This window comes from Cervus canadensis, chromosome 20, assembly GCF_019320065.1.
Source record: "Cervus canadensis isolate Bull #8, Minnesota chromosome 20, ASM1932006v1, whole genome shotgun sequence".
NCBI lineage: Eukaryota > Metazoa > Chordata > Mammalia > Artiodactyla > Cervidae > Cervus > Cervus canadensis.
In genome coordinates, this window is record NC_057405.1 from 49,879,562 (window position 1) to 49,906,409 (window position 26,848).

At 36.4% G+C, this 26,848-nt stretch overlaps 1 protein-coding gene across 1 annotated transcript in view; it reads right to left on the reverse strand.

Annotated features, from left to right (window-relative positions):
- ASCC3 (activating signal cointegrator 1 complex subunit 3) overlaps positions 1–26,848 on the reverse strand; it is a 255,303-nt gene that overhangs the window by 13,838 nt on the left and 214,617 nt on the right. Inside the window, exons 26-33 of the mRNA XM_043439337.1 lie at positions 25,507–25,592; positions 23,854–24,020; positions 23,598–23,743; positions 23,357–23,477; positions 20,959–21,101; positions 2,556–2,693; positions 2,347–2,467; positions 1,063–1,195 (exon numbers count right to left, since the gene is read on the reverse strand). Of these exons, the coding sequence (XP_043295272.1) occupies positions 1,063–1,195; positions 2,347–2,467; positions 2,556–2,693; positions 20,959–21,101; positions 23,357–23,477; positions 23,598–23,743; positions 23,854–24,020; positions 25,507–25,592 (1,055 nt within the window). The remainder of the gene's footprint in view (positions 1–1,062; positions 1,196–2,346; positions 2,468–2,555; positions 2,694–20,958; positions 21,102–23,356; positions 23,478–23,597; positions 23,744–23,853; positions 24,021–25,506; positions 25,593–26,848) is intronic.

The window sequence follows — 26,848 nt, forward strand, 5'->3', positions numbered from 1 at the left end:
ATCAGGGTCTTTTGCAGTGAGTCAGCTGTTCACATTACATGGTGAAAGGACTGGAGCTTCAGCTTCAGCATCAGTCCCTTCAATGAATATTCAGGGCTGATTTCCTTTAGGATTAACTGGTTTGATCTTCTTGCAGTCCAAGTGACTCCCAAGACTCTTCTCTAACACCACAGTTCAAAAGCATTAATTTTTTGGCCCTCAGCCTTCTTTATGGCCCAACTCTCACATCCATACATGACAAAACTATAGCTTTGACTAGATGGACCTTTGTCAGCAAAGTAATGTCTCTGCTTTTAATATGGAATCTAGGTTTGTCAGAGATTTTCTTCCAAGGAGCAAGCGTCTTTTAATTTCATGGCTTCAGTCATCATCTGCAGTGATTTTAGAGCCCAAGAAAATAAAGTCTGTCACTGTCTTCATTGTTTCCCCATATATTTGTCATGAAGTGATGGGACTCAATGCAATGATCTTAATTTTTTGAATGTTGAATTTTAAGCCAGCTTTTCCACTCAACCTCTTTCGCTTTCATCAAGAGGCTCTTTAGTTCCTCTGCTTTCTGCCATCATTAAGATCTTTTTTAGTATAACTCTTCTGTATATTCTTGCCACCTCTTCTCAATATCTTCTGCTTCTGTTAGGTTCACATGGTTTCTGTCCTTTATCGCACCCATCTTTGCATGAAATGGTCCCTTGGTATCTCTAATTTTCCTGAAGCGATCTCTAGTCTTTCCCATTCTACTGTTTTCTTCTATTTCTTTGCATTGTTCACTTTGTCAAAGGGATGATAGCAAATAAGTGGTGGAGACCTCAGATATGAACCTAAGTGTTCTGGCTCCAGAGTCAACACGACTGAACAAAGTGCTTCACTGCTTCTTTTAAACAGCTTTGTTTTTTAGTGAAAATTATAATTTAATGTTGCCTTATTGTGATAAATGTATTGTTTCACTTCAAATAATTCTTCTGTACTACAAGTTTTACTGATTTTTACCTGATAAAATGTAAGCACAAAAACATCAACCTGCTAAGACATAATCCATTTAAATTAATTTACAGCAAAATTTACCTTGATTCTACTGGGAAAGGTTCATAAAGAAACTTTTTGTAAAAGTCTTTCTTTATGTCATGAACCAGAATTACAGCTTTGCCTTGGTCATCAAACTGAGGCCTCCCAGCACGCCCCATCATCTGGAGTACATCTATAAGAAAGAGGACAAGAGGTATTTTGTAATGTGGCATGTAGCACAAAAAATATTGATGGATTATGGCATGCTTCTACAATACCAGAAAATAAGAGAGTATTTTAAGACAAGGGATGGATGCTATCTCTTATGCCTACTATAGAGTTCTTTAATAATTTAATAACCAATTCACTAAGACAGAAAACTGAGTCCTCAAAAGAGCCTTGCGGTGTATGTAAAAGTAAGAAAGATCAAAGGTTCCTTTAGTTAAATGTTTCAAAAATGATATTTAAGAGTTATAACTACTATAATCAAGTAAGAAAAAAATAAAACACATAGAAAAACTTCTTTAGCAGGGTAATTTGATTATTTTTATCTATGATAATGGATCCATTTAGGCCTCATCCTCAACTCACCCATTGTATAAAATTTTTCTTTTATACTGCAGGAGTCTTTGACATAAATTATCACTGAGAAATGATATAGGTCTTCTATGCATTAACTGAGTTAAAATATTCATTTGGTATATCACCCTGTTCAAAACTCATTGAAAATATTCTATCAGATTTTAAAATATGTTAATTGACTTGTACAAATTATAGCAACAAATGCTTTGGTTCTAGAAATCCTATGGAAACAATCATGTCTATTGAAGGAGATTTAAAATTAAACATAATATTTAATTATAATTTATGGGGGTTCCCTGGTGGCTCAGATGATAAAGAATCTGCCTGCAATGCAAGAGACCTAGGTTTGATCCCTGGGTAGGGAAGACCCCCTAGAGAAGGGAATGGCTACCCACTCCAGCATTCTTGCCTGGAGAACTCCATGGATGGAAGAGCTTGGTGGGCTACAGTCCATGGGGCAGCAAAGAGTTGGACAGGATTGAAAAACACACACACACTGAACGTTACTAACAGCTACTAATTGGTACTAATCTCTTTTTAATTAAAAAAAAATTACTTGTGCTTTTGACATTCATTAACAAATTAGATAAGTAAAAGTAAACAAAATGGCTCAACACTTTGAGTTATATTTTTACTGGAAACAAAAAAATTTTACAATTTGCTCACCATATGTGACCAATTCTCTAAACTTTAATTCATGCAAATTCAAATTATTAAGACTAAAACAGAAGTCTAATATATTTGTAAATTTAAAAATATTACCTGTAATAGGAAAATCCACATATCGTCGTGTTTTTCCATCATAATATTCTGTTCCCTTAATAATTACTAAATGAGCTGGAAAGTTTACACCCCAGGCTAATGTACTTGTAGCAATAAGAACCTAAAAAATAAAAGATAATATCTTACATCTAACTAAAATACAACTTTCAAGTCACTTTTAAATATCTGTTCATGGGGAAAAAAAATACCTGAATTTTACAATTTACAAATAGTTCCTCTACTGTTTTTCGGTCCCTTTCATGCAACCCAGCATGATGCATTCCTATTCCAAAAGCAAGTGTCAGCTTCAGGTTGGAATCTCTTATTGTTCCAATGATATTCTCCATCTGCAAATAAAAACACAATTACAAGTTGCAGGTGCATGAGCTTTACATTTTTCATAAGACTATATTTGGTTAATTTTGTTTTTTTTTAATTCTTACTGGCATAAAAATCTAGGCCGCATCTGCAGTAATGATTAAAGTTAAATTAGTTGAAAAGAATATCTGCTTAGTGAGAATGTATAGCCTACATTAATTAAAATTTAAATGCTATCAATCCTATTTTTATGTATCAAGGAAAAAAAATCTGTACTCATTACCCCTTAATGAGCCACAACTACTAAAAGTGATGCAATATTGCCTAAGATGTTTGTGTCTGTTTGTCTTGTTATGGAAAAGACTTCTATTTTTTGACTCAGTAATAAAAATTTAGGAAGGACAAAAAATTAATGGAAAAAATCAGTTATAATCTTACCAAAGAGTAAGCATTCAAATTTAGACTTTCTCACTGAACTTAGTGACCTGGTGGCAAGTTATATACCCTCTCCAAGCCTCAGCTTCCTCATTTAAAAAACCAGCCTGGTATATACTTTTACTTACTTCTCATGTTTTTGATCAACAGTTCAGTTAAATACTTTTCATATTTACTGTTTCATTTTTAATAAATTATCATAAACTTTCATCCAGTTTTATATGTATAATACTAAGTTTACAATTTATAATTTATCAATTTATTTATTTTTTTACTTTATGGACTTAAAATTTAAATTGGCCTTATGTTTTCTTGCTTAGAAAACTGCCTCATCTTGAGATCAAATACATATGCACCTACTATTCCTTTAACTTCTGTTATAGTTTTATTTTTACATTTAAATATTAACTTGTTACTATTTTGTAATAAAAAGTATGGTAGAAATCTAACTTTAATTTTTCTAAATAGTCCATCAATTATTCTAGCAATATTAAGTAATTCTTATTTATTTTATTTGGTTAAGTAACTCTTTACCTTATTTATTTTAAATGCTAATTTGATTGTATTCAGAATTCTCATACATTCCATGTTTTGCATTGTAAAACAGGTTGCATTTCCAGTCTCAGTTTAGCTCACTGAATTTTATATGTACAAATAGTTTCTGAAACTCATATTTTATAAATACTCTCAGAATATAGTGATAGAAATCACTTTCCACTTTCTACATGGAAAATAGTTAATGCAACACAGATTTTATGCAAAGGGAACAAATCCTTTTTTCTTACGAAACTCACTAGTTTTTCTGTGTGGGAAAAAGTTGTTTTATACCAATTATCCAAAAAAAAAAAAAAGAAAAGAAAAGAAAAGAAAGATGAAGTTTCGCTTTATAATAATTATCAATGTATAAGAAGTAGTGCATAGACTAGGTAACATTTTATTAACATAAACATCAGAAATGTCATTTATCCACTTTCCTGAATTGAATGCAATGTATAACAATTTGTTCTGCTTCACATTCACAGTATAGTCACCTGGTATTCTTGTGTTATTTTATTTATAAACTGTTTGCAAGAATATGGAAATGTATTAGCATAAAGACTGACTACAAATGTATGCTATAAAGAAAGATGCTGTCCCATCTCACAAATTATGTTAGCCATTCTCAAGTGACAGCCTATTATCCCTTTTTTTGTTCAATAGTTCACTGCATAAAATAGCTTCAATTTATGCTATCAAGAATTAATTTGCTGATATTTGAGCCTGATAATTAGTTTTGGGATTTTTCAGTTTCACATCTTAAATATCACTGTATATTTATAACTTGTATAATTTGCAGTGTTCCATGGCAATGCCAATCATATTTAAAAAATAACATACAATTTACCATAGGAAAGAGAAGAGTCCTATGGCAGGAGGTTTGGCGAGGCAATAATACCTTGTCCTTCCACATCAGGCAAGCCTAGCTGCTTCTCATTCCTTTGCCCCCACTTTCACATAAATCAATGCATTAAAAATAACTATTTGCCTATCTGAACTGGTAAAGACCTAAAATCCTCAAGAGGACAATCACAAAAAACAACTTCATTTATTACATGGTTACTATGGATGAATTCTGAGTTACCTGTACATTATAAAAAAGCAAAATTTATAGTAATGTTACTTAACCAATAAGCATAAAATACTACCAGGGGAGCCTGTTTAAATTTGAAAATATAATTTTTGACTAGATTATATGCATCTTTACTGCTATACTTAATTTCATCTTGATCAAAACAACATAATATGAGCAAAATTTTTTAGGAATTTAAATATGATAATATATATAATTTGTTGAGTACTTACTAAGTATCAGGCCTTGTGCTTATGACTTTACAAAAATGATAACACTTAATTCTTTACATAAAGTAATATAGCTCTAAAGTAACACTCAATTCATTTATACAACACGTTATATTTCAAATTTAAAGACTGGGTGATCTTGAATACTATAAAGTAGTTTTTCTCAATTCTGGTTCCATGAGAGAATTGAGCCTCACAAAAAAATATCTGAATTACTACCATTGTCTTAATTTTTTCAAGGACAGTTAGTACCATTTAGATGCTTAGGAGAAAGTTCATTTATTACACTCACTGAACGTCGTAGGACATTAAGGCCTAATTCTTGTTAGAATTTTAACACTGCTATAGAATTTTAAAAAGAATAGTCGTAATTAAAACACCTTGTTAGAGGAAGTTTTAATGCCACAGTTCACTTATGTTCAAGTAACAACTGCTGTAAGGTACAGGTATCTTTCCAATAAACAGTCTCTGAAATATGTCTGACTATATGTTAGTGAAACCAAAAAATGTTTTTCAATATTAAAAATAAAAGGAAAACAGATCTATGCTCCTCTAAGTAGTGCTCATTTTTTAGGGTGGTGGGGAAGAGGCACATATGTAAACTGTTGAACCAATTACTTTAACTTAATAGAAATTTTTTTTAATATTTTAAATTTATTATACTCAAAAAGCTTTTGTAGAAAGATAGGATTCCATTTAAGTAGATACATTACTCTGTGCCTGAAATACATTCCAGTCAGAATATAATTCAGTGAGTTGATGACAATGCTGGCTCCAAAAGAAAGGAGGAGACCAGATTGGACAAGAATGAGCTAACAGATTGTGCAGCCCAGTTCTGTCCCTTTGAGTGTGATATATTGTTTCAAGATGCTAAAAACCCATACTTTCTCAAAGCATATCTGTTGTGCTGGTTTTCCCATTTTCACAGAATCCTCATTATCAGAACTCTGTACTCTTTTCAAAGCACGTCAGACTCGGACCATATGCCACTGAATAATGCTTATCAATTGTATAAAACACTCAATAAAAGATGCACCACAAGAAGAATAATGAAAGTTACAAACACTTTCTTTTTTAAAAAAATAATTAAATACATCACATCTGGCACAGATGTTAAATGAAGTTAAAACATTTCCTCATAATTACTATTATTCTTAAAATACACTTCTTTATGATACACCCTACAGACTAAAGGGGAAAGACAAAATAAAAGAAACACTTTAGAACATTCTTTTGATCTACTAATATGAAAAAAATTTTTTAAATAAAATTAATTTAAGGTAGTATGTTTTCAAGCTTTACTGATACACCTCAGAACATATTCTCCTGTGCCTAATCTGAGACCCAAAACAACCACACCTCAAAGTAATTTACCATACTGTTAATATACAAATGTATTTATAAATGATCAAATATACAATTATATAAGAAGTAAATATGTAAATGAAATCTAAACAATAAGATATAAATCTTTGCTATGTCTGCTAAATAAACACAATATTATTTTCAATGTTTGCATTTAGTCTGATTCTTAATAATAGTAGTATCAAAACTGGGTTATAGAGTAAGATATTAAAATTTTTTCTTTATTAACATTTCCAACTTAATTCACTATGTTATTGGTTGGAAATCCCAGTATAAGCACTTCATATGGTGGCTGAGATAGTAAAGAATCTGTCTGCGATGCAGGAGACCTGGGTTCAATCCCTGGGTTGGAAAGAGCCCCTGGAGAAGGGAATGGCTACCCACTCCAGCATTCTGGCCTGGAGAATCCCATGGACAGAGAAGCCTGGTGGGCTACAGTCTGTGGAGTTGCAAAGAGAGTCAGACATGACTGAGGGACTAACACTTTCACACCATTAATTTCTGAACATATATTTTATGCTCATTTCAATCTTTGGTGAGTGCAAATTTCAAAACATTCTTGGAGAGCATTTTCATAGATGTCTGCTCTTAAAATGCAGAGAGGGACTTTCTTGGTGGTCCAGTGGTTAAGAATCAGCCTCGCAATGTAGGGGACGTGGGTTTGATTCCTGAGGCCCCACATGCTGCAGAGCAACGTTTCCAACTTAACGAGCCTGCAACGACTGAGCCTGAGAGGCACAAGTAGAGAGTCCATGCGCCGCAACAAAAGATCCTGCGTGACCAACAAAGGCCTCACAAGCTGCAACTGAGACCCGGGGCAGCCAGATAAATTAGTAAATAAATAAACATTAAAAAATAACCAAAATACAGAGGAAGCTGATAAAAGGGACATTACAGCGTTATAATCTTAAGCAGCATAATTTTAAGCAAACAAATACTATATTAATATGAATTAAATCTGTGAAGGGTCACAAGTAAAAGATTATGAATATATGATCAAATTTTACCACAGAGCTTTCAGCAAAAAGAATATCTGTTTTAAAAAGTGCTATTCAATGTAATGACATTTACTGAACATTTAACTCTGTTCTAGGTCTGTCCTATGCACATTAAATGTACTAATACATTTAATCCTCACAAGAATCCTGTTGGGATAGGATTACTATCGTCCTTTCATAGACTAAAGGATGAGCTCACAAGTGAAACACCTGACCAAGGTCACCAGCTTGCAGTGGGCAGTCAGTCCTGAACCTAAGAAGCCAGGATCTAGTCCACGCTCTCAACCACAATGCCACCCTCTAACCATCACGTGAATGAGCGATGTTTCAAGTACCTACTTGAAGTAATGACATCATCCACTTGGCTGAGGGCTAGACCTCATTGTTTTAAACAGTATGAAAAAAATAGGTGAGATATGAAATCATGGGTGATGTCCCAGACTCACACAGCTGGGAAACTCTATACAGATGATTTGCAAATCTATTTCTTTTTTACTGTTGATTTCTTCTCTTATGCTCAAAATGAAGGATACTTACAATTATCTTCTCCTGTAAACTATCACCTCTCATTATTGAAAATGGCACAGTTCTTCTTGGTTGCTTGCATTTGATATTTTAGCTACCATCCCTATCAAAAGACACACACTCCCACTTCGACTTTTCTATCTTCTCTAGACAGCATGTTGTCCATGATTCCATAACTATGCGGGGCAATAAAAAAGCACAACTCTGGGACAGCCACTCTGGTCTGCAGCTCCCACGCTCTGCCCCCTTGCTTTGTGCTATTGGGCAAAGTCACTTAACTCTTTAAAGTTTTTAATTCGTGCATCTGTAAAACTGGGATAATAGGAGCAATCCTCCCAGAATCCAGGATTAAATGGGATAAGGTAAGCCTTTAGGGAACGATTAAAGCACTTGATAAATATATCAGTTATTACTAAGCATAACAAGAGCTTTACCTCTTTAGTCAATAGGACATATATGATATAAACTAAGACAAAACAAAAAAGAAAAGTCTCCTATCTTGAGGCTGCCCTTAATTACACAAACATTCCATGAGGCCCAACTCAGTTCAAATGTCCAATGCTCAGCAAATCTGTAGATAATGTCTGTTTTGATACTTAACATTCTTAGCCTAATGGTCTTCTGTATTGGATAGTCCTTAAGAGGTCGGAAGCTTGATCAAAATAGAAAGTATGTGGGATGGGACTTTTATATCATGAACTAAATCTATTTTAATTTGATAAAACAGATCCTTTAAGTTGAAAATATGGTTACCCTCATTACAGTCAACTTAATTTCTTTTTTTCAAAAATCTCAACATCCATCTTCAAAGCCTGGTGCTAAATTCTTACCTATAGGAAGAGGTCAGTATGTATATGTTGAATGAAAAAGCAAAGGGACCAAAGAAAGCCATAGGAAAATGTCAGTAGTAGAAACTCCACTGAACCTGAACATGTGATGATTTTGTATAAACCTAGAGTTCATCTATGAAGGCTTTACTTGTACTGTAGTTGGATGAGTTACGTTTAGCTTAAAGAGAGAAAAGTTTTCAAGCATCAAAAAATTCCTTCAGTATTAAGCATGTGGTGTGCGTGCGTGCTCAAGTTGCTCAGTTGTGTCCGACTCTTTTGCAACCCCATCAACTGTAGCCTTCCATGGAATTCCTCTGTTCATGGAATTTTCCAGGCAAGAATGCTGGAGTGGGTTGCTTTTTCTCCTCCAAGGGATCTTCCCACCCAGGGATCCAACCAGCATCTCCGGTATTGCTAAGAGGATTCTTTACCACTGAGCCACCTGGGAACCCCCATTAAACATGTGGAAATAACATCAATTCTACTTTTCATGAATGTGCTCCTACTGTGTACCTATACAGTTTTTCATGAATTCACTTTGAAGCATTGTATAAAATTATAATTAGCACATTTCCTTAATAACGCTCAATGTCATCTACATAAGTCATACAGACAATTAATTTGAATTAACAAATTAACAGTATTGTTTAACAATACTATGTTCCAAGGAATTTTTATCTTCCACACTCTGATTTTCATGTTCCCACATCTAGATTCCTTTTATACAGTCAGAAAGCTATTCCCTTTCCTGCTTCATATTATTTCCCCGAATCTACCGTCTGGTGGTACCGTCGACCTTAGAATACAACCCAAACATTGTGGCGCAGGACCTTTAGGGCAAAAAGTATTGTAGAATTGTGTTTAATTCATTCCTACTTGTAAGGATGTAAGGACTAAAAAAAAAAAGGTAGTTCTCTTTGATGTGCTTTTTCTTTTAGCTACCTGGACCTTATTTAACTGTGGAGGAAGAAAGCATTAGCTATGCTGCTAACTGGACAGCTAAGTAGAGGAGATGAGGAGGAGAATGTAAGACAGACTGAAGAATAAAGTCTAATCTTCAGCTAGGGTTCTGTTTTCCCATTCCAGATATGCATCTCATCCAAAGTGTGAGTGATGAAATCAGTGCAGTATTCTGAGCTTTTAATCAGGAAACCCACTCAGAAGAAAGGGTGTTCCCTCTGCTCTTTTATCTTGTAGAGCAGGCTGGCAACTATCCAGATCTCAGCACCATTCACCCTGCATGCTGAACTAGACTGCAGAATATTTGGCAGAATCCAACAGACCATACTTGTTAGGTACTAAATTATAACATTAATTAAATTACATAGAAAAGCTTCTAGAAGGAGCTGTATATGTTATTTGCTTCCATTTCCTTCCCCGCCCACCCATTTACTCAGCTCATTCCAAACTGGCTTATGTTCACAACACGTCACTGACCATACTTGCCAAGTTCATTCAGGACATCCAAGTGCTAAATCCCATGAGTGTTTCTCTGTTCTTATCTCACTCAACTCCCATTAACATCTGATGGGAGTCAAGCACTCCTTCCTTCATGAACCCCTCTTGCCTACAGAGTTCAGGATGCTGTCTTTCCGCATTGACACCACTTTCTCTGGGTCCTTTGCCAGCTCCTCATTTTCTACCTATGCTCACGATGAGAGTCCCTCAGGCCTGCCTTCTGAGCTCCACACTCTCTGAGGGTCTCAGGTGCTCACCTGGGTTCGAAGGCTGCTTCTCCGCAGATGCTCCCAAGTTCATGTGTTCGTCTCACTCACACTGTGTGTTTCACAGACTTACTATGTTTAACTGCCTTGAAATCTTCACTTGCAAGTCTTGTTGTGCTGTGTTTAGTCATGTCCAACTCTGTGCAACCCCATGGAGCCTGTCAGGCTCCTCTGTCCATGGGGATTCTCCAGGCAAGAATACTGCAGTAGATTGCCATGCTCTCCTCCAGGGCTGAGAGTCTTAGAGATATAATTTAATATGTCAAAAACACAACTCCCCGCCCCCTGTTCTTTCCTTTTGTTTTTAAAGCTCAAATCTGTTTTCTGTCTTCCTCTTTCCATCCTAAATCTGTCTCTTTCTTCCTCTCTATCCTACAGTCTCAGCTCTCCCCATTTCAACACATGATGCTATTATTTACTCAGACGTTTAGAGTTAATAACTGGGGCATCATTCTTGATTCTTTTCATTTTTTTCAATCACCATTTCTCATCTATTAGACAGTCCTAATGAATCTAATCCCAAATACATCTTTTAATTCCTACTCTTACCACTATTTAGTGGCCTCAAGGTCACCACCATCATTAATCCCATGCATACGTCCACTTCAAACTATTTTCCACCAAGCAGCAAAGTGAAGTGAAAGTGAAAGTCACTCTGTTGTGTCTGACTCTTTGTGACCCCAGGGACTATACATTCCATGGAATTCTCCAGGCCAGAATACTAGAGTGGGCAACCGTTCCCCTGGAGAAGGATCTTCCCAACTCAGGGATCGAACCCAGGTCTCCCACATTACAGGCAGGTTCTTTACCAGCTGAGCCACCAAGAAGTCCAAGAGTACTGGAGTGGGTAGCCTATCCCTTCTCCAGCAGATCTTCCTGACCCAGGATTCGAACTGGGGTCTCCTGCATTGCAGGCGGATTCTTTACCAGCATACTTCCACTTCAAACTACTTTCCACTAAAAAGCAAAAGTGATTTTGAAAAGTTTAGCTTAAAACCTTTCAAAGCCTGGGGACACCCCCTCCCCTTAGATATCAGTTTAGTTTGCTTCCTCACTTCCTTCAGTTCTTCTCTGTTCAAAAGTACCTTCATCAGGGAGGCCTCCTCAACTTGCCTTGAAATGTATGGCATTTCAGTACTATCCCTGGCACCCCTATACTCTTTGCTTTGATTATTTTTTCTCCTCACATCAATGGTCACAATCTGACATATTTGCTTATTAGCCATCATTCCCACCAGAGTATTAATCCCACAAGGCAGGAACTTAACCAGCCTGACATAAGAAGGAGCTCAATAAATGTTGGCTTAATACATGAATACATGAGTGTCTTCTCATAGTACTGAGAATAAAAATCCAAACTCCCTAACCAGGGGTCAGTGGCCTTGCCTGAGCTGGCTCTGGCTTGTCTCTCAAATATTACTTGCACCCACCTCCTCCTAGCTTATTCTGCTCCAGTGGAACCTGATCTTCTCTCAGTTCCTTTAACATGCTGTCCCTTCACCTGCAAGGCTGTTATCATCTCTCTTGGCCTAGCCAGCTCGTTTTCATGCTTCGGTGCTCAGCTTAAATGTCATCTCTTTAGAGAAGTCTTCTCTGACCGTTCTACTTAATGAAGAACCTCCCATCCCTCTATTCTATTTCATTTCTTACTGCCTTCTTCCATAGCAATTTTCATAACTGACATCAACTATTTATTTAATCATGTATATATTTTTAAACTTCTATTTTCTTCACTGAAGCTTTTTGAGATTTGGGATCAATAAGGCTAACACATGTGCCTGGTAAGCTGTAGACATCCAATAAATAGACGTTAAATAAATGAATACTTCAATAATTCTGTTAAGAGCTACCTACTGATTTAGTGAGAGGATTATTTAATGGATATTTTTGAGAGGGGAGAGAAAGAATTCCTAATTAAAATGTCAGGTAAACTTGCAACCGAGGCTGCCGATCATGAATTGGATGTTGTCTGAATCATACAGCTGTATAAGCACTCATCATTAGTAGAAATAAAAGGACCCAATGGAAAAATATTACAAAATGTGATCCATGAACCTTCCATGTGTGTGCCTATCCCTAGCATACCATTTCTACTTTAGTCCACCCACGTAGGCCCCATGGGGCACTTTTTATGTGCAACTGACTGAGGGAAGAAAAATTCCAAATGGCTTTGAACAAGATGGTAGCACTCTGAGAAGCACACTGACATGGTATTACGGTCACCTCATGAATGACTCTAAGGAAAGAAGTAAAAGTTGAGTGTAATGTACTGCCCTGTCACTTTACTGCAAAATGGAGATGAAGCGAACTGATGATCCACTCTTTACTCTGTAGTTACTGATTCGTCAAATGGCCAGGAGTTCGGCAAGAGTGCTACCAGAGAATAAGCGATAAGAAAGCAATTCTATGCGGATGAACTTTTAAAACGGTCCAAGAATAAACAGCTACCTACATCCCATGGAGATGTTTACCAAAAAGTTAACAGCAGTGTGGAAAACGCTGTTAACCGTCCAGTGGGCATCTGAGGGCACCCAACAGCCTCTGTCCCAGGCCCTAGGTCTTGTGCAACGGGTTCATGTACTAAGTTGCTCCATCGTGGGAGAGATGAACTCTGCCTGAGCTAAACACAGGCTTCCATCTCCTCGGGCAGACAAACCCACTGCTGGGGCTGCTTGGCGCCTAATATGCGAGTGACGCAAAAAAGCCTGGGCCCCTTGTAAGTACTTTCCCCGTGGGAACAGACAGCTACCTGAAATTATACTGGACCCTTTCAAGCACAGAGCGGACATCTACTTGAGATGATGTCTAGGATGGACACTATAGATTTTGATTCTCCTATGCTGCCCATCATGCCCTGTCAGTGCCTTGAATGGTAGGGTAACTAAATAAGGCTTCAGTTAGGATAGAATAACTGAATGCCTTGTACATCATCATGATCTCCTGGATGATAATGCTTCTGACTGAGGAACTCACGTGATAGAGAAAGATTAAGACAAAGGCTGCCAGGAGATCCACTTTTCTTACTATGTCTCTCACTACCCAGAAAGAGCTGGCTTTATAGATTAATGACTCAGAGTGGCAGCTGAGAGACATTACTTCAGTGAGGCTGGCGTGCTATTTCGTAGGATGAGGTGTATGCTCTGAACTAAGTAATCATTAAATGACACTGCTGCTCTCACCGCCGGAATACACAGATCCAGGAACCAAACAGTCAAAGTGTGCTGTTGTTTGCAAACAGAGCTGATAAACAACCTGGGAGTTTTTTGTTTCCTTTCCCCATACCTCTAGCTATTCTCATTTATAGACTTAATGTCCAAGGGATGTAACAACTTATGTGGAAGCTGAAAGAGCCACAGGGCTATGTGAGCAAGCAAAATGTGGTCCTGGTATAGTCTAGGTAACTGACCCTGATAAAAACATGGGGCTATTGCTTGGGGGGAGAGGAGGGGAAATTCTGAATGGACCTCACAGAAATCTTCTCACATTTGGAAAATAAATCAAAGCTTTTTTTTTTTTTAAAAAAACCCTTTATATTAAACATATATGAACAGTCAACTTCCAATGTTTCAGGAAGGTGGGTTTTGGTAACTCCATGGAACAGACAATCTGAATTAGCTTAGGGGTTGGTTGAAGAAGACGTGTATAGGTGATGGGTAGTAGAGAAAATAAATCACAGGTATCTCTCTGATCAGTTGCATGCGGTGGCCTCTACCCTTGCTGTCTCATGTACGCACTACCATATTTTAACTAATAATATGTTACATGTTTAACTAACCTCAGGTCTCTGTCCCCATCCTTCACTGTTAAATATAGCATGAGTTTACTGTGGGTAACTTCATAATTTAGTACACTGAACAGAGAACATTTAGAGAGAATTGCCAAAGAACCAGAGGGTGACTGGATAACCAAGCGATCTAGTATTAGTGGAGCTAATGATAAAATTTAAAGCTGCCTCCCTTGGGGAGGCATGAGTGGATTTTGCACTGTTAGGAGGAATCTTTCTTTATTTACAGTGAAGGTCTGGAGAGAACGTGCATGAACGCACTCGGGCAGCAGCAGGGCTGTGCTGGACCTTCACTGTCTATAGACAGCCAGTGCCTGAACCTCTCTCAATACGAGCCAAAGAGGCAAAGATATTCCTTACTCCTGCTGCATGCTAGATACTGAAGTTTAGGCACTTAGATGTTTCTGTCTTGGACTTGAAGCTTGAGTTCAACTCAGTTCAGTTGCTCAGTGGTGTCCAACTCTTTGCGACCCCAGGGACTGCAGCACACCAGGCCTCCCTGTCCATCACCAACTCCCAGAGCTTGCTCAAACTCATGTCCATTGAGTCGGTGATGCCATCCAACCATCTCATCCTCTGTTGTCCCCTTCTCCTCCTGCCTTCAATCATTCCCACCATCAGGGTCTTTTCAAATGAGTCAGTTCTTCGCATTAGGGGGCCAAAGTATTGGAGTTTCAGCGTCAGCATCAGTCCTTCCAATGAATATTTAGGACTGATTTCCTTTAGGATTAACTGGCTTGATCTCCTTGTAGTCCCAGGGACTCCCAAGAGTCTTCTCCAACACCATAGTTTGAAAGCATCAATTCTTTGGCACTCAGCTTTCTCTATGGTCCAATTCTCTCATCCATATATGATTATTGGAAAAACCATGGCTTTGACTAGATGGACGTTTGTTGGCAAAGTAATGTCTCTGCTTTTTAATATGCTGTCTAGGTTGGTCATAGCTTTTCTTCCAAGGAGTAAGCGACTTTTAATTTCATGGCTTCAGTCACCATCTGCAGTGATTTTGGAGCCCAGGAAAATAAAGTCTGTCACTGTTTCCATTGTTTCCCCATCTATTTGCCATGAAGTGATGGGACTGGATGCCATGATCTTCGTTTTTTGAATGCTGAGTTTTAAGCCAGCTTTTTCACTCTCCTCTTTTACTTGCATCAAGCAGCTCTTTAGTTCCTTTTTGCTTTCTGCCATAAGGATGGTGTCATCTGCATATCTGAGGTTATTGATATTTCTCCCTGCAATCTTGTTTCTAGCTTGTGCTTCATCCAGTTTGGCATTTCACATGATATATTCTGCATATAAGTTAAATAAGCAGAGTGACAATATACAGCCTTGACATACTCCTTTCCCAATTTGGAACCAGTCTGTTGTTCCATGTCCAGTTCTAACTGTTGCTTCCTGACCTGCATACAGATTTCTCAGGAGGCAGGTAAGGTGGTCTGGTATTCCCATTTCTTTAAGAATTTTTCACAGTTTGTGGTGATACACACAGTCAAAGGCTTTGGCGTAGTCAATGAAACAGAAGTAAATGTTTTTCTGGAATTCTCTTGCTTTTTTGATGATCCAACAGATGTTGGCAATTTGACCTTAGGTTTCTCTGCCTTTTCTAAATCCAGCTTGAACATCTGGAAGTTCACGGTCACATACTGCTGAAGTTAGCTTAGAGAATTCTGAGTATTATGTTGCTAGCATGTGGGATGAGTGCAATTGTGCGGTAGTTTGAGCATTCTCTGGCATTGCCCTTCTTTGGGGTTGGAATGAAAACTGACCTTTTCCAGTCCTGTGGCCTTGCTGAGTTTTTAAATTTGCTGGCATTCTGTGTGCAGCACTTTAATAGCATTATCTTTTAGGATTTGAAATAGCTCAGCTGGAATTCCACTAGTTTTGTTCATAGTGATGATTCCTAAGGCCCACTTGACTTCGCACTCCAGGATGTCTGGTGCGAGGTGAGTGATCACACCATCATGGTTATCTGGGTCACGAAGATCTGTTTTGTATAGTTCTGTGTATTCTTGTCACCTCTTCTTAATAACTCTGGTTCTGTTAGGTCCACACCGTTTCTGTCCTTTATTATACCCATCTTTGCATGAAATGTTCCCTTGGTATCTCTAATTTTCTCTAGTCTTTCTCATTCTATTGTTTTCCTCTATTTCTTTGCACTGATCACTTAAGAAAGCTTTCTTATCTCTCCTTGCTACTCTTTGGAACTTTGCATTCAGATGGATATATCTTTTCTTTTCTCCTTTGCCTTTCTCTTCTTTTCTCAGCTATTTGTAAGTCCTCATCAGATAACCATTTTGCCTTTTTGTATTTCTTTTTCTTGGGGATGGTTTTGATCACGGCCTCCTGTACAATGTTATGAACCTCCATCCATAGTTCTTCAGGCACTTTATCAGATCTAATCCCTTGAATCTATTTGTCACTTTCTGTTGTACAATCATAAGGGATTTGGTTTAGGTCGTACCTGAATGATCTAGAGGTTTTCCCTACTTTCTTCAATTTAAATCTGAATTTTGCAATAAGCTTGAGAGAGTGATGCAAGACCCAACCATTTGGGGTTAATGGTGGAAGTGGTGGCTATCCAACTGAGAAATCCAAGATGCATAGCAGCACATGCCCGCCCACCTTTGGAATCACTGCAGGAGGCTTCATAATGGTAAATATGAAAGAACATTACTATTATTACAGAATGAGTTTTCTCATTCTGCTGTATGATTTTACATCAGTGATATTTTCTAATACTTTACTTTGAGGCTTTACTGGGTTAAGAATCTAGTTGGATAATTTCTTTTGTCTTTGCTGAGAATCAAAATAGTACACATATATTCTTCCTTGGTCACCTTCTCTTTCTCCATCTTCTTCAGATTTGCCCTAGCTTTCTTTCCTCTCTCCCCTGAATCCATCCCCTCCCACCTCCACATCTAGGGACACTTCCTGACTTCACACCATTCAACTGAAGAACTATTTTGATGCTCCTGTCTTCCACAGGGTCTCCCTACTCTAGAGCTGCCAGGATAACTGCCCCCATGCTTACCCTGCCTCCTTTGAATGCTCAAGTAGTCAACACTCGAGTCCTACGCAGAGTACTCATGGCCTACCACAGAACACCAACCTGACACTGAGGAGCAGCAACAGGAGGGGTCACCAAATGTCTAGGCCGGGATACCATGGAGAGTAACCCTTACAAAACTTAGAGTCTTGAAAAGTCCTAATTTATTTAGAGGATTCAACAATGAAAACCTACTTCATAGTAGGTTTTAGTATAATCAGATGAATTTGCATAATAATCAGTTGTAAACCCTCAGAGAATTTGACTTTAAAGGTGATGGCTTTCAGTGGCCAGAATAAAAACAAAGCTTGGGTTGTCTTATTCTTGAGATGGGCTTAGTGAAACAATATGTCCAGAAATGACATAATTTCCAACTGGCCTATTTTAGCAATGAAATATATGAAACAGCAAAAACCATGTAAGTAATTTCTGTACTTTCTAATGAGCCTTGGTGATCGATTTTTTGCTGATTAAAAAAACAAAACAAAACAAAACAGGGAAGTAGTTTCATACAATGGTGAGCAGTCCAGAGTTGCTAAGGTCTCACACCTTTAAATGAAAAATAAAGAATAGTAGAGTTGAACTGCAGCTGGGGAGAGCACATGAGATTCACATTTGAGGTTCATGCGAGTCACACATGTGCTAAAGGCATAGTTCTTATATAAATATGCTTTGAGCACACATCCCCAAATGTAAATAGGTACCTTATACCCTGACTTCAAAGGAAAGTCTCCATTGGGAACACTGCTAGCGCTAAGACACAAGAGGAAAAAAACCAAAACCCAAAAGAAAATAAGGCTAGACAGATGCTGTATATAAACTAAACTGTATACAGGTATATATTTCATACATCTACTTTTCAGCATTTCCTTTAAGTCAAGAAAATGTTTAAATACAACAGGGTCATTATTTGGGCATAATAAGTAAATAACACCGGATATGGAACTTTTGACAAAATTATTTTGATTCTAAATTATCTTGAATTATACACCTTGTATACGCCTACAAATCGCATTCAAGGAGTAATGATGACACTTGAAGGATAAATGATAGCTTTCGCCCTACTTCATGGGTCATGTGATAGCTTTTACATGAAGTTAATTTTGGGCTCTGCTACTTATTAGAGATTAATAAGGTCATCTGTGGTCCTACATAAGAACATCTTGAAATATTAACTGTTGCTAGTTAACCAGCGTTAACCTATGACTGTAATACGCACAGTGCCATCCAGCCCTACACGCGCTGTGACATGGACGGGGAGGGATACGTGGCCGCTGAGGCCGGCTCTAGCAGGCTAGGAGCGCTGTGTTCACTGCTCCTCAGGCTACATGAGATGCAAAAGGGGAGACGTGCAGGGGGAAGGAAGATGACGCAACAGTTGTGCCACTGATTTCACCTACTCTTTTTCAGTCATAACTCCAGCTAGGAACATATTTTAAAAAACCAGAAAAGTGTAAGAAAGAAAAAATCACCATCTCTCAATCTATGGCAGGAGACAGGAGGAATACCTACATTTAGAAGTATTGGAAGGAATCACAAAGAATCACATTAACTGACTGTTTCACATAAAATGCAAGCACTGCCATTTGAAAAAACTAAAGGACACTCACTGAACTACCAAAATTTACTAATAAAGCAGATGAAAGGTTAATACATGTATATATAACTAACACATACATATGGAAAAAAGTAACATACTTCATGAGTGACATGCTTCATACCAGGCATACCTCATTTTATTGTGCTTTGCAAATAATGTGGCTTTATCTTTTCTTTACAAATGGAAGGTCTATGGCAATTTCATGTTGAACAAGTCTATCAACACCATTTTTCCAACAACATTTGCTCACTTCATGGCTCTGTGTCAAATTTTGGCAATTCCCTCAATATTTCAAACTTTTTCATCATTATTTGTTATGATTATCTGTGATCAGTGATCTTTGATATTACTATTATGATTACTATTACTATATTACTATTACTTATGGAAGGCTCAGATGATGTCAGTGAATTTTTTTAGCAATACAGTCTTTTTATAATAGATTAAGTTATGTACTTTTTTAAATGCCCATTATACAGAGTGAAGTAAGCCAGAAAGATAAAGAACATTACAGCATACTAACACATATATATGGAATCTAGAAAGATGGTAATGATAACCCTATATGCAAAACAGAAAAAGAGACACAGAAATACAGAACAGACTTTTGAACTCTGTGGAAGAAGGTGAGGGTGGGATATTTCAAAAGAACAGCATGTATACTATCTATGGTGAAACAGATCACCAGCCCAGGTGGGATGCATGAGACAAGTGCTCGGGCCTGGTGCACTGGGAAGACCCAGAGGAATCGGGTGGAGAGGGAGGTGGGAGGGGGGATCGGGATGGGGAATACGTGTAAATCTATGGCTGATTCATATCAATGTATGACAAAACCCACCGAAATGTTGTGAAGTAATTAGCCTCCAACTAATAAAAAAAAAAAAAAAGAAAAAAAGAGAGAAAAAAAAAAAAAGACATAATGCTATTGCATACTTAAATGATTATAGTATAGTGTAAATGTAACTTTTATTAAGCACTAGAAAAGCAAAAATTTTGTGTGATTAGCTTTACTGCAACGTTAGCTTTATTGCAGTAGCCTGGAACACAATCCACAGTATCTCCAAGGTATGCCTGTATGAAATTTTAGGGGTGTATGCATGTGTATACGGTATTTCAATTTGGTAAGGCTCCCACCCAAATCTATTTGAAAAATGCTGTACTGCAACAGATAAAAGCTCAGAGGAATGAAGGGACAAAAGAGAATAAAATTAAATATATGGAAAAAAACGTTCAACCACAAAAAAATTAAAGCATACATTAAAACACTACAACAAGAAACATTTTATCTATAACAATAAATTACAACAAGTGAGCCTGTAGTGAGACTGTTACTCTCATACACTGCTGACAATTCATACACCAACAGGCATAATCAAAATTGGTACAGCCCTTTTGGAAAGTAATTATCAGTGTGTATGAAAAATTATTAAAAATGGCTACATTATTTGAACCATTAATTTTAAATTTATAAGTTTGTACTCAGGAAATAACTCTAAATAAAGAAAAACCTATAATAATAAAGATGAATGATTATTTAATTATAGGAGAAAAATAGAATAGTCATATAATAGAATTATGCAGATATGAAAACATTTTAGTGATGCTTATTACTTAAAGGACAATAACAGGCTTTTAATTTTTACATACTTATCAGTATTTTCTAAATTTTTGAAGATGGTCAAATTATATAGTTGATACAAAGTTAATTTTGCAGAATTGATTATGAATTTCAACAGCAGTGAACACTCAAATATTATGGAAAAACTTAGCCAAATATTGAAATATACATAGGTGATGAAGTTAAAGGGAGAAATACAGTAATAAATGGACAGCCTGGGGGGCTCAGTGGTAAAGAATCCACCTGCCAATGCAGGAGACGTGGATTCAACTCCTGATCCAGGAAAATCCCCTGGAGAAGGAAATGGCAACCCACTCCAGTATTCTTGCCTGGGAAATCCCGTGGACAGAGGATTCTGGTGGGCTACAGTCCACGGGGTTGCAAAGAGTTGGACATGACTTAGGACTAACCAACAGCAACGGTAATAAATAGATTAAAACTAAACATAGTTATCTATGTAATTCCTATCATACTACAATACACACTAATTTGACAGGTATTAAGAAGTAGAATTAAAATATGTTGCTTACTTCTCTTTCATCCATATTCAACCACTGCTTTGGATCTTCTTCAGTAGCTAGAAAGGCTATCAATTCCAAAGCAGTAAGACGAGTTTGACGTCTTGATGAGACAAATATCAAAACAGGCTTGGCTGGAGAATGGCTTCTAATTGCTGTTGAAAAATTGTAGAAAATAAGACAGTAAGCCACTTAAACCAGACCCTGAATTTCATTAGGATGTCAAATAAATGCATGAAAACTAAGGATGTAAATGATTTAATTGAATTCTTAATTTGGTCATGAAATTTAGCATTATCTGAGCTACTACCTGGTTCTGACATTATACTGGATAAATGATAGGAAAGGAAAGGTAGCTGTCTCTACTTAGGAGAAATTTCTGCCCAAGACAGGGAAGACTGAACTGTCTTGACTCCTGGTTCCATTCTAACCTGCCAAGGGAGGAGACTTAAAAGCTGAGACTCTCCATAAACAACTGTATATGGATACAACTGTGATGGATACTAAATCTTAGGTTGGGTTTTCTATTTTTGAGTTGTGTTTCTGCTTGCCTAAGCAATGATATTGCAGAGTTAGTTGGTCCTGGGGTCTGGAGAGAGAATCAAGATCTGAAGCAGGGGTGCGGGGGCGGTTGGGGGTGGGGTGGGGTTGAAGGAAAGCCACAAAAAATTCCTTTTATTTTTGTCCTGTTACCAGTACTACTGGTAACTGGTATCTACTGTTACCAGTAGATAGAAAAATTAAGTGAGTTTGTATCAATAAGTTAATCAGATATGTCAGAAAAATGTTTTCCCCCAAATGTAAGCATAAGGTTTCAAGTGGGAAGATAAGAGAAAGCAGAAGGGAGCTGAAGAAAATACCATGCTTGAATCCATGTCTGAGTGATGGCACATAGGGAGCAGACACACAGAAGATGATAGTTTGAAAATTGGGTAATAAGCCTGAAAAAATATTACTTAAAGAGCCACACAAATCATTTGACTTAACTGGAGTTGAAGTTTCTTTGCTATGCATAGGTTCTGAAATACTGATAAGATGGCACAAAGAGGATTTATATTTATGTGTCATAGGTCTCTTAAAACAGTCAGAGGTATTAGGAATTTTTAGACTAAAAAGTACAACTTCCTTGTAGTTTCTTGTTTGAAATGTGAGCTGCAGAATTTCTTTTTATGGGCTAAAAGAACAAGGTTCATAAATGGAAATGTTGACATGACCTCGGCTATATTTATACCTAAGAGTGAGAAATAAAGCTACCACAAAATCATAAATGCAAACTCAAAGAAATATAGTGATCCACTACAGGTCTCTTTATAAAGAGTTTACAAGGATAGCTGCTGTACTTATGCAATATTTAGAGAAGTGTAGGTATAGTTAATTTACTATTGATTTACATAATATAAAATGCTTCGTTTCAATCACTGGTTTGGAATCAGTCATTCCTTAAATGGAACCAATCTATCAAACATACTATGAAAAATTAACACATTCACAGTTGATCAGAATTTATAGAATGCAAATGGTAATGCTTTGATAAATCATATTAGAGACACATTTAAAATACACATATTAGTACAATATTGGTATCATTGGTGCACATAATCATGAATGAATGAATTTACCTCTTTTTTAAACCTCAAACATTTAATGGATTTTTGCTGCTGCAAGAACAGGTGTGGCTGAACAGCTCACGGCAGATTTATTGTTCATTAGTGATTTTGTACAATGCTTCTGTGGAGGTGTAAATAATCTGAACTGCCAAGATTGGTCTCCAGTTCACAATCAATACTTTGCTTCTGTCATAAGGCTAATTACAGCAGCTAAAAAGTCACCTCACAACTGTCACCTCACAATCAACAGCAGTTCACATTAGAGAATTTATTTTGGAGGTTATTTTTAATTGATATAATAAATATTCCTTATGCAGCCTAAACATGAAAACATGTTTCAATAAAATAGGAGTGTTATTCTTAAATCTTTCCTGCTTGCCTAATTTGTTAGAAAGGGAAAAACAAAAAATAAAACATAAACAGATACATAGCCAAAAAAAGTAATGAAATTTTTCAGATGATCCTGATAAAAATTAATATTATGAGTCTAAAATAAATATTCTACTTGTCATTTACTCAAGTTACTATCATAATACCTTAATAAATTAATTTTAAGAATAATTTGATTTTTTTAGACTACATACATTTATTCTACCATGAAGACATTATCATTTATGAAATCAAATTTTCAATAGTCAGTTCAACATATATTAATATTCCTCAACAGTTAAGGTAAATAGTTCTAGATATTTGTAGAAGTTGGAGCAGCACCACCCTTTCAAACAAGCTCACGACATTTAGAACGCATTTAAAGGCTACCATACAAAACGGTTGTTATTCATCCCAGGAAATCTGAAGCTTACCCTGAAATGTAGGCTTATTCATACTAGCCATACGAGGACAGTAATGTTGACCTGGGAAACCCTGAATGTGAACTTCCAGTGGAACTGGGCGTACTGATGGTCGGAAGTTGAACAAGCCCATCTGGAGTAAAAATGAGAGAGAAACCATTTCCAGTTTTCATACTTTATAATATTCTAGTGCCTCCTTAATAAGGCCCAGACCCATACTATGCAATGTCTGGTTTACCAATCTTTCACATACCTGACGAATATTGAGCCAGTCAGCAAGGTCTCTGGCATTAGCTAATGCAGTGGATAGTCCAACTATCCTAACAGGCTTTTCTGTGTGGGATGAGATGAAATTCGTTCGAGATACAATGACTTCTAGAACAGGGCCTCTTTCCTCCCCTAAGAAAGAGGAATAATGGAAGTTAATCATTTAACAAGTCCTGATGCTAGCTGCTGCAGGTATGAGGAGTCCAAGTTTGTATACTGGATTCAGATGCAGTGGTACCCACCCAGCAGATGGATCTCGTCTATGATGAGAATAGTGACTTGCTTTACATAGTTCCTATTTTGCCAGCTTCGGCTGATTCCATCCCACTTCTCTGGTGTGGTCACGATAAGGTCAGCCTTGGCAATGGATTTCATATCAGGAGTTACATCTCCTGTCAGTTCAATAACTCTGGAGAAGAATAAAAATGATCCCTTTAAATTTTCAGGTAACACATGAGCTTAGAAAAGCAAAAATATGGCCTTCAAGATAAAATTATATCATGCCTCAAACTACTTTATCTCCCTTTGATTTCTGAAATTTTCTGACTTGAGTCCAAAATAGATATTTCTTAATGATTCTAAGATGATTTCCTCCCATGAAATGAAGAATGTATAAAAGCAAATCACTGAAATCTAACTTCTATGCAGATGTACATAGAATCATACATATGCATAGAATGCATATGTATCAAACTTTGTTTTGATTATGTTTACAAAGTCTCCACCCTTTGTGATTTTACAGAGGTGAACTCACACCTCCTCCTTATGTTGGAATAAACACCTTTCTAATGAGGGAAAGTGTTAACTTATTAAGACAAAAGGAGGCATTCATTAAGAATATGATTGTGTTTAAGCTTCATTTCTTTTCTTAGGTCGAAATTGTCTAGAGATTACAGGCGAGTTCAAATATATAAGGACACAAGGTAAGTTGGGGCAAATATGAGAAAGAAGGAAAATTGAAGGCTAACTCCAAATTTTAGGTAGTCATTTTTATTACCTAAATCATTTTTATATCTGTTTTGACATTCAAAGAACTGAAAAAAAAAATCAAGATTAGTTCCTCCAAGGATAGCATTCCCAAAGCTTTTAGTTCCTTTTATTATTTTTTTACATTTTATTTACTATTTTGAATAGGTGATATATTTGTATGGTTCAAAGTACGTATATATATATTATATATATAGTAAATAGTCTCTGCAACATGGATATTCTCATCACCTGATTCTCATTCTAAAACAAACACATATTTATATTCTTCACCAAGTTTTAAAAATAGAAGGGGAATACTTAAGTTAAAAACATTTCTTTAAACAGTATCTTGGAAGATCTATTTTTCATGTATATAGAATCCATGTTTATAGAATTCATTTTTTTCATATAGTAAGACCATATTTTGCACTGTGTGAATGTGTCATAGTGTATTTAGTGATGCTCCAGTGGTCACTCAGGTTACATGCAATTTTGCTATTAAAAAATATTATAATAAGTAACCTTGTCAATAGTAAAAAACACTTTTTTTAAGTCATGTTCTTCAATGATTTTCTTTTTCTTTTTTCAGTAAATTATTTACATGCAAAATGCCTTCTAAGCAGTTTTTGGAAGTTATTCTGAAGTGCGTGAAAGAAAAATAAAGAGACATATCTTATTTTTCTTTTGTTTTTGAATCTAAAGTTTTGAGAAAATTTTCTTGCCAAATAAAAGTATAAGTAAATTAAGGGCTCTCATTTTTCAATCTTGAAACAAGTGAGAATACTGATAACATTTTAACTACAACACCTTTAAATAAAAAGAAAATGAAAATCATTTAAAAGCATTCAACAGTTTTATGTAAATCTTTTATTTGTTGACCCTTTTCAATTATTCATTGCATATCTTCTGAAAAAGTAAGAACTTACTTTTTACCAAGTTTTTCTTCTATTCTAACTTTCCAATCATCCATTCGTTCACGTACTAGGGCTTTTAAGGGTGCAATATATACTGCCTAAAATGGGGATGCAAAAAAATCTCATGAAAATAGTGACATCATTTTCAAATAAAGGTAAACTTAATAAAATTTTATCAAAATATAAGCATAGTTTAAAAAATGTATTTTTTAATACTGAAAGACTTAAAATTTTAAATTAATGGAAAACTGTCATTAGCTTAAACTACATTTATCCAAAGTAAGACATGAATGTAACAAATCATAAAAATACTGACATAGAAAATTTTAAATATTTTTTAAAAAGCATTTTTAAAGAAAGTATTTTCTTTAGGTAGTTTATAATGAAAATATCATTTACAAATTTTTATTTTAACTGGAGGATAACTGCTTTACAATATTGTACCATATTGTGTTGGCTTCTGCCATACAACAACGTGAATCAGTCGTAAGTATACATATGCACCCTCCCTCTTGAAACTCCTCACCACTCCCTACTGCATCTCACCCCTCTTGGTTGTCACAGAATGAAATTATCCTTTAACATAATGTGAAAATTTTTTAAAAAACTAGGAGATAATAAATTACATATAAGTTATAACTCTTTCATGAAAAAAGCTACTAATTTTGAAATTATAAAGGTAAATAATCTGGTTGTTTAAATTTTAACACAGATTTTATGGAAGACGCCAATGCCAGTCATACATTTTATGTGTTCTACAATTTAGAAAACAAATTAAAAAAAAAAACCCTGGTCTTTAATAATCTAAACTTTCATACAGACTACTTACTGGAAAAAAATTCTTTCCTTTATAAAATGTTTCAAATTTAGAACAGAGCTCTACCGGTTGTGTTAATTTGTCTCCTAATGGCTTCCCTAGTAGCTCAGCTTGTAAGGAATGCGCCTGCAGTGCAGGGGACCCCGGATTGACTCCTGAGTTGGGAAGATCCCCTGGAGAAGGGATAGGCTACCCACTCCAGTATTCTTGGGCTTCTCTGGTGGCTGAGATGGTAAAGAATCTGCCTACAATGTGGGAGACCTGGGTTTGATCCATGGCTTGGGAAGATCCCCTGGAGAAGGGAACACTCCCTGGAGAAGGGAATGCCATCCACTCCAGTATTCTTGCCTGAAGAATTCCATGGACACAAGAGCCTGGCAGGCTATAGTCCAGGGGGTCGGAAAGAGTTGGATACAACTGAGTGACTTTCATTTTCACTTTTTTTCACTTTCAATGGATCCATAGCCACAAAATAAACTGAAGAGTAGGAAAACATAAAGCTAAGCAGGGAAGATTAACTACTAAGTGAAAATCACT